The sequence below is a fragment of the Felis catus genome, chromosome A1 (assembly GCF_018350175.1).
Source record: "Felis catus isolate Fca126 chromosome A1, F.catus_Fca126_mat1.0, whole genome shotgun sequence".
Lineage (NCBI taxonomy): Eukaryota > Metazoa > Chordata > Mammalia > Carnivora > Felidae > Felis > Felis catus.
Window position 1 is genome coordinate 157,523,606 of NC_058368.1, and position 13,963 is coordinate 157,537,568.

Consider the following 13,963-nt stretch of genomic DNA (forward strand, 5'->3'; position numbering starts at 1 on the left):
GCAAATATTGAAGAACATTCTAGACAAGAGGCTTTTGCAAATATTTTTTTGAAAACTTTTATTTAAAAAATCATGCATATTAACACTGGCCTAGAAGATGGCTCTGTTTCAAAGTATTATGGCAAAATTAGGGGATCATGGTAACAGTTATACTGGTATTTTAAAAAGAAATTGCTATGGCCTTAAAACAGACTGGAACATAGAAGTAATAAAAATGTCACTATAGCTCTGATAGTCTATTTCCAAACTTACTTGGAAGCAGATTTGTTAGGATGTCAAGAAATAGGATTAATAAAATTTTTATAAATTGCGAGTAACTGTACAAATGCTATTTAAAAAAACAAAACAAAACAGTTCCTTCATCTCATAAATATTTTTTAGGCAGGGACTGCATGCCAGGCAATGTGTGAGGGACAGAAAGAGACAGGGACTAAGACAGATGTGGTCCCTCCTTCAAGGAGCTCTCTAATGAGTGACAAGGATGAGCACACTAGAAATTATGACACAGTGTGATAGATGCTGGGATGGGGGCGGGGTGGGGAGAGAGACAGGGAACCCCAGGAAGGTACTTCATCAGGATTGTGGGCAAGGTGAAGGCTTTCAAAAGGAAGTGATGCCTTTAGAAAGGAGGGGGAGGGGCAGGGAGGACAGAAGTTTTCTGGGAGTATAACCAACCTGTGCAGGCCCAGGGGGAAGTGTGGAGGAAGTTTTCAGTTTGGCCAAAGGGATTTGGAAAGGACAATTAGAGATGAGTCTGAAGAGGGCATGAGAAGTACGTCATATAGGGCTTTGGAGGTCATGGCATAGATTTTGGATTTCATTCCAAGAAAACCAGAGGCTGAAAACAGGGGAGAGAAAATATCTCATTTGTACTGTAAAAAGATCAATCTGGATGAAGAACAGATTGGGAGGTAGGGGGCACAAAAGTGAATGCAGGAGACCAGTTAGAAGTCTACTGAAGGATTACTGGCAAGAAGTGAGAACTTGAACCAGTGTAGGGCAGTGTGAATGCAGAACAGTAAAGAGAGTCCAGACAGTGAGGAGAAGCAGAATTGACAGGATTTGATAAGTGATTAGCCACAGGTAGAGACAGAAGTTAAAGATCATACCTAGGCTACTAGGTGTGTGGAGCTGCTATTTATTGAGGCACTGGGGTAGAGCTACAAGAGAGAAAATTAGTTCAGTGTTGGACATGATGACTTTGAAGAAATAAGGCGAGGTCTCAGGAGGGAACCAACTGTGAAGAACACTAACATTTAAAATAATCAAGAGGAAGATGAAAAGATGACCACAGGAGGCTGAAAAAGTATAACTGAAGAGGTAGAGGGAAACTCTAAGAACAGTGTGTCATGGAAGCCATTGGAATAGCATGTTTCAAGAACCAGAGTGGTCTACAGTGTAACATGCTGGCAATGAGTCTAGAACAATAGGAACCAATAAGCATCCAATAGATTCTTCTCCAGTGGTCAAGGCCCTGTTGGGGGGTGCATGTTTCCACTGAATGGTGTGGAATGAAGTCAGATTTCAGGTACACGGTGAGTGGGAGGGCGGTTGTTTTTGCTCTTATTTTCTCTTTTATGAGACAGACTTGCACATGTCTGAATGCTGAAAGACCAGTGAAGGGAAGGGAAGGGAAGGAGGGAGGAAGGTTTAACTCTCAGAAAAAGTGGGAAGAAGAATAAGTGAGAAGAAAAACTACAGTATGAAGATCTGGTGACAGGAAGTTTGGATTTCAACATCTCCCACCAAATAATTTAAGTAATTTACACAGTGAGAATAAGCTGAACCTACTGCCAATCATGATGAAGTTACAGCTTATACCAAGTAAGAACCAGATCATTACATGAAAACACAGTAGAGCTAAACCCTGCAGGCAAGAAGGGGTACTCTCTTGTAGAACTGTCCACTCATCCCTTTTCAACTGAGCTACCTTAAAAGTTTAAATACTTTGACATACGCATGTAAACATTCCTAGAGTCTTTCTCTAGCCTAGCTCACTGTTTCCTGTAATAGAGTGTGTATTACTGTTCAAGAGGCCTGTGAATGGAGAGATTTAAGGAATTTTTTAAAGGTAATTTTGACTTTGGGATTTCCTCATTTTAGATATGATTAAAGTGAGGTTCAAGGAGATGTAAAAACAAAGAAAGGAGATTAGTTAGTATCTATTTTGTGAACATCTACTTATAGCATTTAGTTTGAGCTCAGCCAGCATAGTAAGACTAGAAAAGGGGTATAAGGAAGCCTCTGCCCTAGAGGAGGCTGCACAACTACAAGAGAGACAAGATTCATGGGAAAAATAAAAATTCAATTCATCAGAAAAGGTGGAACAAAATTATAAAAAAGTTTGCTTGCCAGGGTGAGAACTGAAAGCTTCAGTGCTTTTGTTTTCATAGTGGCAAATTTCAATTTATACCCATAGAAGACCATTTTATAAAGCACCTTAAACACTTTCATAGTTGGATCATACTTTATAAAACACATTTGGATCATACTAATGTATTTGACCCAATTTTCTCACAATAACTGTTTCATTTCTCTTGCTGCATCATGTAGCATTTTGTAAGTGACTTTAACTCAATTCTCCAAACAAGCAAGGTAGAAATAAATACACAGGGTATTTATGATCTGAGGGAGAAACCATATTACCTATGATGCTATCACTGGTTTTGAAGAGGGGATTGTTGCTCAGAATTCCTAATGGGACATTTAGCTGAATTTGAGGTCAAAGTGTTCTTACTATAATAAAATTCTCTAAAGGCAAGCATAATAGGTGATAGCACCACCATTAGAAATCAGTGTGCCTTATGGTATGTAAAGGACACTGGACCAGGAGAACCCAGTTCTCATTCAGCCTTGTCATCAACTAACCACCTGTCTAACTGTAAAATCGTCATCTGTGGAATGAAGGGGCTGAACTATACAATCACTCAGGGCCCTCATACTTGATGCTTCTGTCATCTTTTACAATGCTGTCCTATAGCACTTTCTGCAATGTTGACAATGTTCTGTATCTGTGCTGTCTACTACGATAGCCACGAGCCATGTGGCTATTGAGTTATAATATGTGGTAAATGTGAGCAAAGAACTAACATGTCGATTTTATTTCATTTTTATAAATTGAAATGTAAATAGCTACATACAGCCAGTAGCTATCACAGTGGACAGTAAAAAAGATCTAGATAATTTGTAACATATACAATTTATACCAAAGAATATATGTTTGAGGTGGGCAACTTTTATATAGCAAAATTAACATATACTCAGGGAAAAGAGCATATTAAGATAGAATAGAAAGTTATTTAGTACCCTAAATGGGAAGAGAAATTTAGAACTCTTTCAGTGAAGTGTCTTATTTTTTATCTCTGACTCCCATGCTCCCCTGGAACACAGCTTTCTTTTCCTCTCTCCCACGCACAGCAAGCGCTTACACAGTTTCAAGTACTGCACAGAGGAGAGATAGGCATGGATGATGTCCTGGGGCACTTTGGGCCAATTTCAGTGTTCTCGGGATGTTGCGGGTTCTAAGGCCTTGTCTTTATCCATGGGCAGAACAAACTCCCCCTCCTCAAGGGGCACATTCTTTAATCAGAAACAACCATAGCAAAGAAGAGTCAAACAAGTAGCTTATTGTTTACAGAAGACCTGAGTAGATAAAGGTTCCATGGTACCCTGGGATATATATGGGTATATATTCTTGTCTTCCTCCCTGCCCCCCCCCCCCTTTTTAATTAGAAGTGACTGCTATCCTGGGGTTAATTTCTAGTTTCCATTATGTTGCAGCATAAAAAAGTTTGAAAATCTATCTTAAAACAAGGCTTGTGCAGGCAAAAAAGAAAGGGATATGTATTTATTTTTTTCCCCTCCTTTACCCTTGAATATTACTATAAGCCACTCTTATTTAAATACAGTGAATACAAACTTTAAAAAAATGCTTAAACTTGTTTTGAATTAAAAAATGTTTTATAGATAAAAAATCTATACCTTAAAAAATCCCTGAGAGCAAGAATCTTAAAATTTTTATGACTGTATCCACAGTGACAAATGTAATTTGTAGCACATAGGTGCTCAATATTTCTTAATAAATGAGCTCTATAATTCAATTCAATAAACATTTATGGAATGGCTATTATAGATTTTATTGTTTAATTTAAAAAAAAAAAAAAAAACCTCTCAAAGAAAAAGTATTCTCCCTTCAGCATACCTTGACATGTACTTACCTGGAAAATGTTTGCTGGATGCAGTCAAAACTGCCCTGAGGGTTGTCCTTACCCACATTTGACAAATAGAAGTTAAAGGTATGCACTTCATTGGGGGGGTCATTTTTAGGGATTTTGACAAGCTAAAGTGAGGGAAAAAGAGAAACACCTCAAATTACAAATTTGACATACCATGATCTGATGACTGACTTAACTGTTTTCAAGTGACATCCATTTTATAGGCAAGCCCTCTTGAGCATTTAAATTCATAGCATTTAAATTACCAAATCATTGAAGGAATCTAGCAAGTATGCCTATAACTCACCACACTCTTATTTCCATTTTTCTACCCTTAAGTATCAGTAATCACTTCTGCTCAATAGTTTAAAAGGAACCATCTTCATTTCAAACTAGCAAATGATTATAGTTCACAAGAAACAGTCATTAGTGAATTTGCTAAAAAGCTCTTCCTCTTTTGTGCTACAGGTTCTGTCTGGCTGGCATGCCTCCCTGCTGAATATCTTCTAGATATTTAAATAGTCTCTGAGACAGAATCTATATTTCACTCTTTACCCTCTTATTATATGCACTTTTAACTTTAATTCTTGCTTCTTTGAGTAATATTTTTGAAGAATAACTAGCAGTGTAAGGTGAGTGCCATAATTACATTCACATCAAAATGCAGATGGACGTTTCTCCTTGCCCTAAGATTCTCTTACTCATCCTCATGTTTACTGAACAGGGTCGGCAGCCTGGAGAGATGCTTCTGTAGGGCACTCCAAAGCTGAGCCCCACACAACATTGTGGAAAAGGCAAATGTTTTTATGCTCTTACTCAAGGTCTAATTTCTCTATTAGACGAGAAGCCCAATTAAGTGAAGGGATGGGGTTGCTCTAGATCAGTGCACCCCTGTATTAGGCACATCATCCTGGTACATGGTAGGACCTTAATAATCATCTGTGAACAAATGAACTGAAAACTTCTGTCTTTCAAATGCTCCACCCTTTCCAGCTCCTAAGACCTTTCTTACCTTGGTTTTGCAGGGGCTACCATGGTGTTAAGTGATAATTATAAAAAGGATTCGTTGGTAAGAATTAGTAAAATATGACTTCTTGTTCTCCAGCCCCCAAATACACAGGGTTGTAGCAATTTAGTAGAAAAGTTGGGGGTGGGGGGAGGAGGAAATGCTTTTCAATTCTCATTCTTTTCCCCCAAGTTTCCATTATAGTAGATTAAGACTCAGAACTAACTGGCTGCCAGGGAGATAGATAGAGGAGAGAGTATTCATGAATGTGCTAGAAAGATAAACATGTGTAACTTCTGCTTGGCTCTGGAGGACACTGACACTGCAGGCAACTCTGACTTCCTCGCTCTAAAAGACTGATAACTTTTGACCGACAGAAAAGAACCTGGAGGTAACAATTCCAACCCCTAATGCTACCAAAAAAAAAAAAAAAAAAAAGTAAAGAAAGGTAAAAAGGGAAATAATTTGTAGTGTCTAGTGCATAGTAGATATGCAATAAATGTTTGTTGAAGGAATGAATGAACGGCAGTAAATAAGTCAAAGAAGGGGTGCCTGGGTGGCTCAGTCGGTTGAACATCTGACTTTGGTTCAGGTCATGATCTCATGGTTCTCGGGTTCGAGCCCCAGGTGCTGACAGCTCGGAGCCTAGAGCCTGTTTCGGATTCTGTGTCTCCCTCACTCTGCCCTCCCCAGCTCACACTTGGTCTCTCTCTCTCTCTTTCAAAAATAAATAAACATTAAAAAAAAAAAAAAAGTCAAAGAAAAACATCTTGACAGATGGGGATTCAGAATACTATGTAAAGTCTGAGAGGCCAAATTTTACCAAAGATTTTGAGTACTACATAATAGTACTCCATAGAGCCTCCATCATCCAAGAATTTCAACTATCTTTGACTCCTTATAAATTAGTTCCAGTTGCTAGGGTAATAAGCTTCTACATTTATTATCTACTCTATAAATTATACCTTTTTGGGTTCCTAAAGTTACTTTTATTTCTCAAAATTTCCCCTAGTTCTAAAATGTTGGAACCTGGTGAGCAAGTCTTAAATCTAATGTTTTACTTCTTAATCCTATAGAGGTGTGGGAGAGCAGGAGTCAGTGGAAAGCTGTGTGAGACACAAGGGAACAAAAAGTCTGTCCTCAGGCTAGTGTAACAGCATTCACTGATGTCTGTCTGCTTTTATTTTTTGAGGAACTGCAGGGCTGTTCTCTGCTGGGATAGAGAAGGAATGTGCGCTGTAGCTAAAGCCTCCTTAAAGGCCTAGGAGAGGAGGACAGGTAAAGAAGGTGTGAACACTTGAATGGAATGCCTTCTCCAGCTGTTAATTACTTAACTTCCATTCCCCTTCTCTGTTAACCCTCACAGAGATGTGCAGAACCTGGCTGGGGACACTGTCACAGTGGCCGCAGGCTCATCTCAAGGCCAGGCTGTGGTTTCGCTTTAGGTCTAAGGTCTTCGTTCCTGTGCAGCTCAGGTCTAGAAATGCAGGAGTACTTCACCCAGCAAAGTATGGAAGTTTGTCCCTTTGGGGAGATTCTAAATTGCACAGTTTTTTCTATTTTTCAAGAGTGACTAGACTTTTTACTCAAATTCTACAAATGTTCAGTATTCTTCCACTAAAAACGTTTTACCTTAATTAAGGGAGTCCTTAAGCGCAGACACCTATGAAACACAGCATTTTAGGAAAGCCCTTAACAAACCTTTTTATTACTTAAACGTAGGGTTTTCCTTTCTCATCCTCTAAACCACGATTCTTCTTAAGTAACACTTAACACTTTTTAAGGTAAAAAATGATCTATATATTAAAATTTTTTTTTAACACACACAGTGTCTTGTGTAAATCTGGAAGGTTCAATAACAAAAAAAATATCTCATATGGATCAATTACTGTGTACACCCCTCAAAATATTAGGGTCTGGCTTGATGGTGGGCACAGAAGGCTTTCATATTCTCTTTCTTTAAAAGTTTCTTGAATAGAAAAAAAAACCCTATAGTCATTTAAAAAATATAAACAGAATAGGAAAGAATCAGATTAAAAAGAAAAGCATACACAACCCGTGCTATACATCCATTGAAGATTTTGGAAGCGTGTATTACGCATATATCAGAACAGTTGCTCCCAACAAGGTAAAGTTTTGCCCTCTGGAAACATCTGGTCTGGGTTGGTGCTACTGGTACCTCCTGGAGGGGAGCAACATTGTCTGACACCCTACAGTGGACAGGATAGCCCCTACAACAAAGAATTACCCAGTCTAAAATGTCAGTATGGCTAAAGGTGAGAAATTATGGATTAGAATTCTCAGTGACTTTTGATTAATGAAGTAGAAGGAAAAATAGTATCTTAAAAAAATAAAAGTTCCTAATCAAATGGCGGGGGCCATTTTAACTTATTTGAAACACCATTTTTTAAAAATTCTTATCAGAAGACAACGAAAGGCAAGTAAGTGCACCTGAGCCATATTTAAAGTATATTTAGTTAAAGAATGAAGATTTAAGTACCTACTGCAAATTAATTTCTGCAACTTCTTCTAAACATCATGAAGTCAAGCTTGTCAAATAAACAAGTCTTTTTAAAAAATATTTATTTAGAAAGAGAGCATGCGTGCGTGTGCACACATAAACACACACATGCGCGAGTGGGGAAGGGGCAGAGAAAGAAAGAATCTCAAGCAGGGTCCATGCTCACAGCGCGGAGCATGATGCGGGGCTCGAACCCATGACCCTGGGACCATGACCTAAACTAAAATCAAGAGTCAGACGCCCAAATGACTGAGCTACCCAGGCACCCCAGATTAGCAAAAGTCCTAATGGGAGTTATTAAAACAAACAAAAAAAGTACTTTTGGAATGCCTACTTTATTATTTTATTCAATGTTTATTTTTGAAAGAGTGCAAGCAGGGGAGAGGTGGAAAGAAAAAGAGGGACAGAAAATCTGAAGTAGGCTCTACACTGACAGTAGTCAGCTTGATGTGTGGCTTGAACTCAGGAATCATGAGATCACGACCTGAGCCAAAGTTGGACACTCAACTGACTGAGTGACCCAGGCACCCCTGGAATGCCTACTTTAGGTATCAGTAAAAAAAAAAAAAAAAAAAAAAAAAAAAAAAAAAGTTCTTACAAAGAGATAATAATTTACTAAGAACCCTCAAAATGTGAAAGGATAGCTTTGGAATAAAGAAAATGAATCTCTGTAGTGATGGTCTCTGACAATTCTGTTCCCCTAGTAAGTTCCAAAACCTTTGCTGGCAATCAATAACGCATAGAAAAGACTGGTATAGTTTTCAACTTTGTTTCAGAAAAACAAAACAAAGACTTATCTGGAGAGTGTTTGTAGTCCCTACCATTCCTCCTTATTCATACATATATCACACATGTAGATAACATTCTCAGGCTGCTAATTACCAGAGACAAGCAAGCTTTGTCATCAGTTCTTTGTAAGAAAGGGAGCATGATGGAGAATGACAGAGATTCTCAACAATCTCTCCTAACCACTATTCCACTCTGTGGGTGTGTTTCTAAGTGAGCACTGTGCAGATGGGGGCAGGGGCAGGTCTCTGGGCAAATCACATTCACCTTGGGACTGGGCTACCATCATAGGAGAAGAAATACTGATATCTGACTTAGAAACCATCTTGGAAGAACATCCCATTGTGTGATAGGAACTTCTCAGTTTTAATTATTTTAAGCTTTTCCTACACGTCAGTGAGAATGCCATCATATTTAGGGACACATTGGGTCTATTTGAAATTTTTAGCTAAATGCCTTAAGAATGAAATACTACTTAATAAGTATCAAAGACTATGATTACAAACAGTTACTTATTCAAGATAAAGAATATAAAAATATACCATCATTTTCTGGGCAATTGGAAAAGTAGATTCTAATTTTCATTCCAAAAATGAGGGGCTGAAAATCAAAGGCTTGGGACCACAGTCCATAGCCCTCCTTCCAAACTCCAGTCTGTCTCTGATAAAAAGCTACACAGAAAGTTTCAGGAAACTTTCAGACATTTATAATTTACATAAACACTGTATACCAAGATGTATAAGTCAAAACTTCTAATTATTCTGAGATACAAGCTCAGGCATATAGCAATGGAATACTGTCTAGAAGGTCATTTCAACATCAAGTCACAGACCTCCTATTTACATAAAGACTACAACAACAGTAGCACAATCTGCACACTGCTGCAAATTACTCATACAGACATGCTAACATCTGCTTAAAAGCCATTCATACCTTTACTGCAGAGGTTTCTTACCCTTGAGTCAAACACTATCTACTTATCTACTTGATACTGGACTGAGGTACATGCCAGATTAAAAATGGGACCATCAAGGGTTTTTGTTGTTGTTGTTGTTTTTTGTTTGTTTGGGGTTTTTTTGGTATTCATTTAAAATGAATGCTTTTGGGGCGCCTGGGTGGCGCAGTTGGTTAAGCATCCGACTTCAGCCAGGTCACGATCTCGCGGTCCGTGAGTTCGAGCCCCGCGTCAGATTCTGGGCTGATGGCTCAGAGCCTGGAGCCTGTTTCCGATTCTGTGTCTCCCTCTCTCTCTGCCCCTCCCCCGTTCATGCTCTGTCTCTCTCTGTCCCAAAAATAAAAAACGTTGAAAAAAAAAAAACTACAACATAATTAAAAAAATAAATAAATAAAATGAATGCTTTGTTCTTTTGTGGGTATTAAAAAATGATTAAACTTACAGACTTTTTGAATTTTCATATCCAACCTTTTCTGCTAAAGTGATTAGAAAAGCTCGGTAAGGTGCTCATGAGCCAGCAGTAACACACTTGGATATGACAGCTCTTGGTCCTTAAAGGAAACCTATAGTTCTGGCAGGGCTTTGAAATAAGTCAGTTGAATTTCTTCATTTTAGAGATTAGGAAAACAGAGACGCTCAGTGATTACTCAAGATTATGACTATTTAAAATTGTAACCCTTGTACTCCTGACCCCCTGATCCTGCTCCATGTTTGCCTAAAACACTTGGTGACTGTACTACTTACAGATTATGTTTATTGTCTTTCTCCCCGACCAGAAAATAATCCTTGGAAGGACAGAGCCTTCTGTTTTTTTTTCCCTGAATATATCACCAACATCTCAAACAGTGACTACCACAAAGTAGTCGCTCCATACATGTTTGTTGAATGAATGAAAATGCTGATTAATGTGTGAGCCAGGACTAGAACTGAAGTATCTGCTTTCTTTTCACCAGTATTTCCAAAGTAGGCTGAAAAATTTCCTTACAAGAAAAAGGAGTTGTATCCTGAAATAAATTTGGGAAATGCCAGGTTAAATAAAATGACTTTCTTTGTTGTAGGTCCTTTCATACTGAATAATACTTTTCCATTTGTAGAATCAACCTCCTCCATTTCTACACTATCTCAGGGGAATGAAGAGCTTATATTACTGTTACATTACTAGTACATCTATTACTTTACTATATATAAACTAATATGTTTTAGCTTGGATTAAAAAAATGCTACAAATATTTAAGCATTAGAATTCTCTATTCTCAAACCCTCTCAACGATTCTGTGATTTCCTAAAAATCTAGAAAATTCAGTTTAGTTAGAGAAATGTATTTGCATGTACTGTTCCAGAGTTTGGGGGCAGAATGAATAATCTAGAATCAGAACAGAAAATAGAAACCTCAACCTGAAAGCCACAAGTCCTATTTTTCAAGCTAGAGCAGCAGTTATGACTTGAGGCCTAACATTATGGGTTTAGGGAAGGAAAAAAAAGCCTGTCAGATCAGCCCAGATGTGCAAACCAATGCTGGGGTGGATGTGGGGGAGCAGAGATGGAAGGGTATCTTTCACCATCAATTGAAAAAGTTAAGTATTAGGGAAATCAGTAAGAACTAAATATTCCTACTGACACGGAAGAGCAGGAGTTGAAGAGGATCCCACACGCACTAGATACATCTGAAATTTCCACATGATAGATACTGTACTGAGGATAGTAGTGAAATATGCTAACTTTAGCACAAAGAGAAATATTGGTAGTTATCCAAAAAAAATTACGCCAGGTAGCAATTAATATGAATAATTTATGACAAAATAAATCCATTTATTTCCTGCATTCTTCCTCTTTATCAAGAAGTTATTATGGAAAAAAGTAAAGTGGAATAGTTTTCCCTATTATTCTTCATATAGCTCCTTTAGATTCAGTATTAGAATTTCTTAGAAAGTTCTCCATGAAAGGGTAGGCCAATATGGAACTTCCTTGTTTCTGTTACTTCTGTGGGATATAGTCTTATTAGAAAAATCATTTCTGAGAATTGCATTCTCATCTCTAATGTATTCTTTTAAATTTATAGCCATCATGGGAAAACATCACTGATAGCAACACTTCAAAACTAATTTTAACTGGTTACAAGATGATAGTGGTTTGGATCAGGAGATCGGGAGGCATGGAGGTATTCAGGATACGTTTTGCAGGTAGGTGAAACAGGATTCCTACAGCTATTGAGTGCGAGGAATGAAAACAAGAGAGAAATCAAGGATGACACCAAGGTGTTTTCCCCTGAAAGAATAGCGTTGATTGAGTATGAGTGTGCATGTTGTCTGTGTATGTGTGTATATGTATATATAAATGTATACACACACACACACACACACATACATACATACATACGGTATCTTGGATATGATGATGAGTACCCTTAATATAACTGAATTCATACTAGCTAAGTACACTAAAATACAATTAACCAATACTGGTTTCACCAGTTAAAAAGAGGCTTCAAAGTGAGTTTTGCTATGACTCATTTTGTAGCTTCATGGTTAGAAGAGACCAGGTGGCTGGGTATAGTAGGTTGGTACCTGGTTATTTCCAGGAAAAAAAAGGGAGGATGACAGTTATTGGCAGGGGAAAGACACAAACAGCAGGTACTAGAGTTACTGTATCAAGGAAAAGGTATACAGACTATGGAGCATAACAGAATAGAAATTTGGATTAAAAAATGACTACAAAATTGAGCAAATGCCAAAGCTTTTAGAAGGAAAGTGAGAGAACCACTGGGAGAATCTGAGAAGTTTTTTCAAACTTCACGGCTGGGCTAATCCACAAGTCTGTCTTTAGCAACAAAAATTAAAATGTCCCACTGAGTTCCATAACTCTTATCATGAAACTGTTGTTCATTTTCTTTATATTAACTAGTCCTTTCTAAAATTTATATTCTACAGAATCAAAGTGTATATAGAATTCTCACTTTATCCCTAAATCTGTCCACTCTCCCATGCTGTTTATCTCCCAGTTAAAAAACCACCATTTATATAGTTACTGAGGTTATTGGCATCCTAGGGAGTCAACTGACTCTTCTGTCACACCACCCCACACCCCTCAATATCCAGATAATCACACATCATACTGCTTTCACTTCCTAAATTATCTCTCAAATATATGTCCTCATCTCCTTCCTCTGCTTTGGCTCAATATCACCTTTTACTTGAACTTGTCTTTCAGCATCTATTTTTGTCTGTTTTTGTCTTGTCTTTAACCATTTGGCTGCCAAAACTACCTTCATAAAATGCCAATCTGACCATGTCATTTTCAAACATTTATTTCTTCATGAGTCTCTGTTACTATTTATCTACCACCCAGTCTGAGCTCCTTAATAGGATATATGAGGTTCCTCCCAATAGACCTGGCCCTCACTCTCCACCTTGTGTATGATATACCCACTTCTTGCCTAAGCTTGTGCTAAGATTCAGCTCAGGAGCTCTTCTCTCAGGGAACCTTTCCTTTCCCAGTGAGGTGAGTTTAAAACTCTTTTTCTGGGTCCCCATAACCCCTTGGGTGCACCTTTAGTGCTGCCTTTACTACACTGCATGCATAAGTAGTTGTTTATATGTCTTCTTCCCCACCAGTTAGTTGGGGGCAAAGACCATGGTCTTACTTTCATATGTATCTGGAACACAACAGATACCTAATAAATATTTTTGGATTTTTTTTTTTTTTTTTAAGAAACTTGGGAGTAGATTACATTCATTCAGATGAAGCCTTATGCCAGGGATACTAAAAAACTAGAGACGTATCTGAAATAGATCACTTAAGAGTCTGTGGAAAACCAGAGGTCCCCAGAGCAGGCAAAAACAAATAACAAAATGAAAGGCGGAGGAAAAAAAAAAAAAAAAAAGTCCCACACAGCTGTGTGCTGTGTGGTACAAACGTCAGGATGAGAAAATTTCTGACCTGTCTTGGTCTATGTTTAGCCCTGAAACCCAGACCAAGTGGTTGCCTGGGTTTGTGGAACTTAAATTTACAATATACATTTCTTTTTTAAAAGTATTTTCATCTTTATTAAAATACTCACAGAATACTCTGCCCTCACTGAATTCCATTTGAAAATATGAGTGTTTTTAAGACCATTTTGCATTTCAAAGGACTTAGGGAGACTACACTAAATAATTCAAAGTTTAGTAATTCTCTTGGTCAAGTAGAAAGCAGAATTTTAATTAAAAAAATGATTTGTTTCTTGGAAACAAAGCCCAAACTTGAATTCTACAGGGGAAAAAAAAAAATCCTAAATAAAAATGTCAATTTCCAAATTCATTGCCAATCTTCTCTCCTTCTTGCTCTCCTGGAGTCTTGAGGAAAGCACTCTTTGCATATGCCAGGAGGAACTGCTGCTGAGTGGAAGTTAAGAATAGAATTCATGCATGGCCATCAGCAACAGTTGTGTAAATTTGGGGGAGAGACTGGTACCTGACAGATGTGAATCCTCAAGATTAACATAA

At 37.9% G+C, this 13,963-nt stretch overlaps 1 protein-coding gene and 1 long non-coding RNA gene across 2 annotated transcripts in view; one reads left to right on the top strand and one right to left on the bottom strand.

The window, feature by feature from the left end:
• ELL2 (elongation factor for RNA polymerase II 2) overlaps window positions 1-13,963 on the bottom strand; it is a 73,740-nt gene that overhangs the window by 25,787 nt on the left and 33,990 nt on the right. The window contains exon 3 of the mRNA XM_004001508.6: window positions 4,218-4,339. Coding sequence (XP_004001557.1) covers window positions 4,218-4,339 — 122 coding nt within the window. The remainder of the gene's footprint in view (window positions 1-4,217; window positions 4,340-13,963) is intronic.
• The window catches only part of LOC111561730, a 414,779-nt gene that overhangs the window by 18,440 nt on the left and 382,376 nt on the right, over window positions 1-13,963 (top strand). The window contains exon 2 of the long non-coding RNA XR_006583250.1: window positions 11,542-11,662. This is a non-coding gene — a long non-coding RNA (uncharacterized LOC111561730). The remainder of the gene's footprint in view (window positions 1-11,541; window positions 11,663-13,963) is intronic.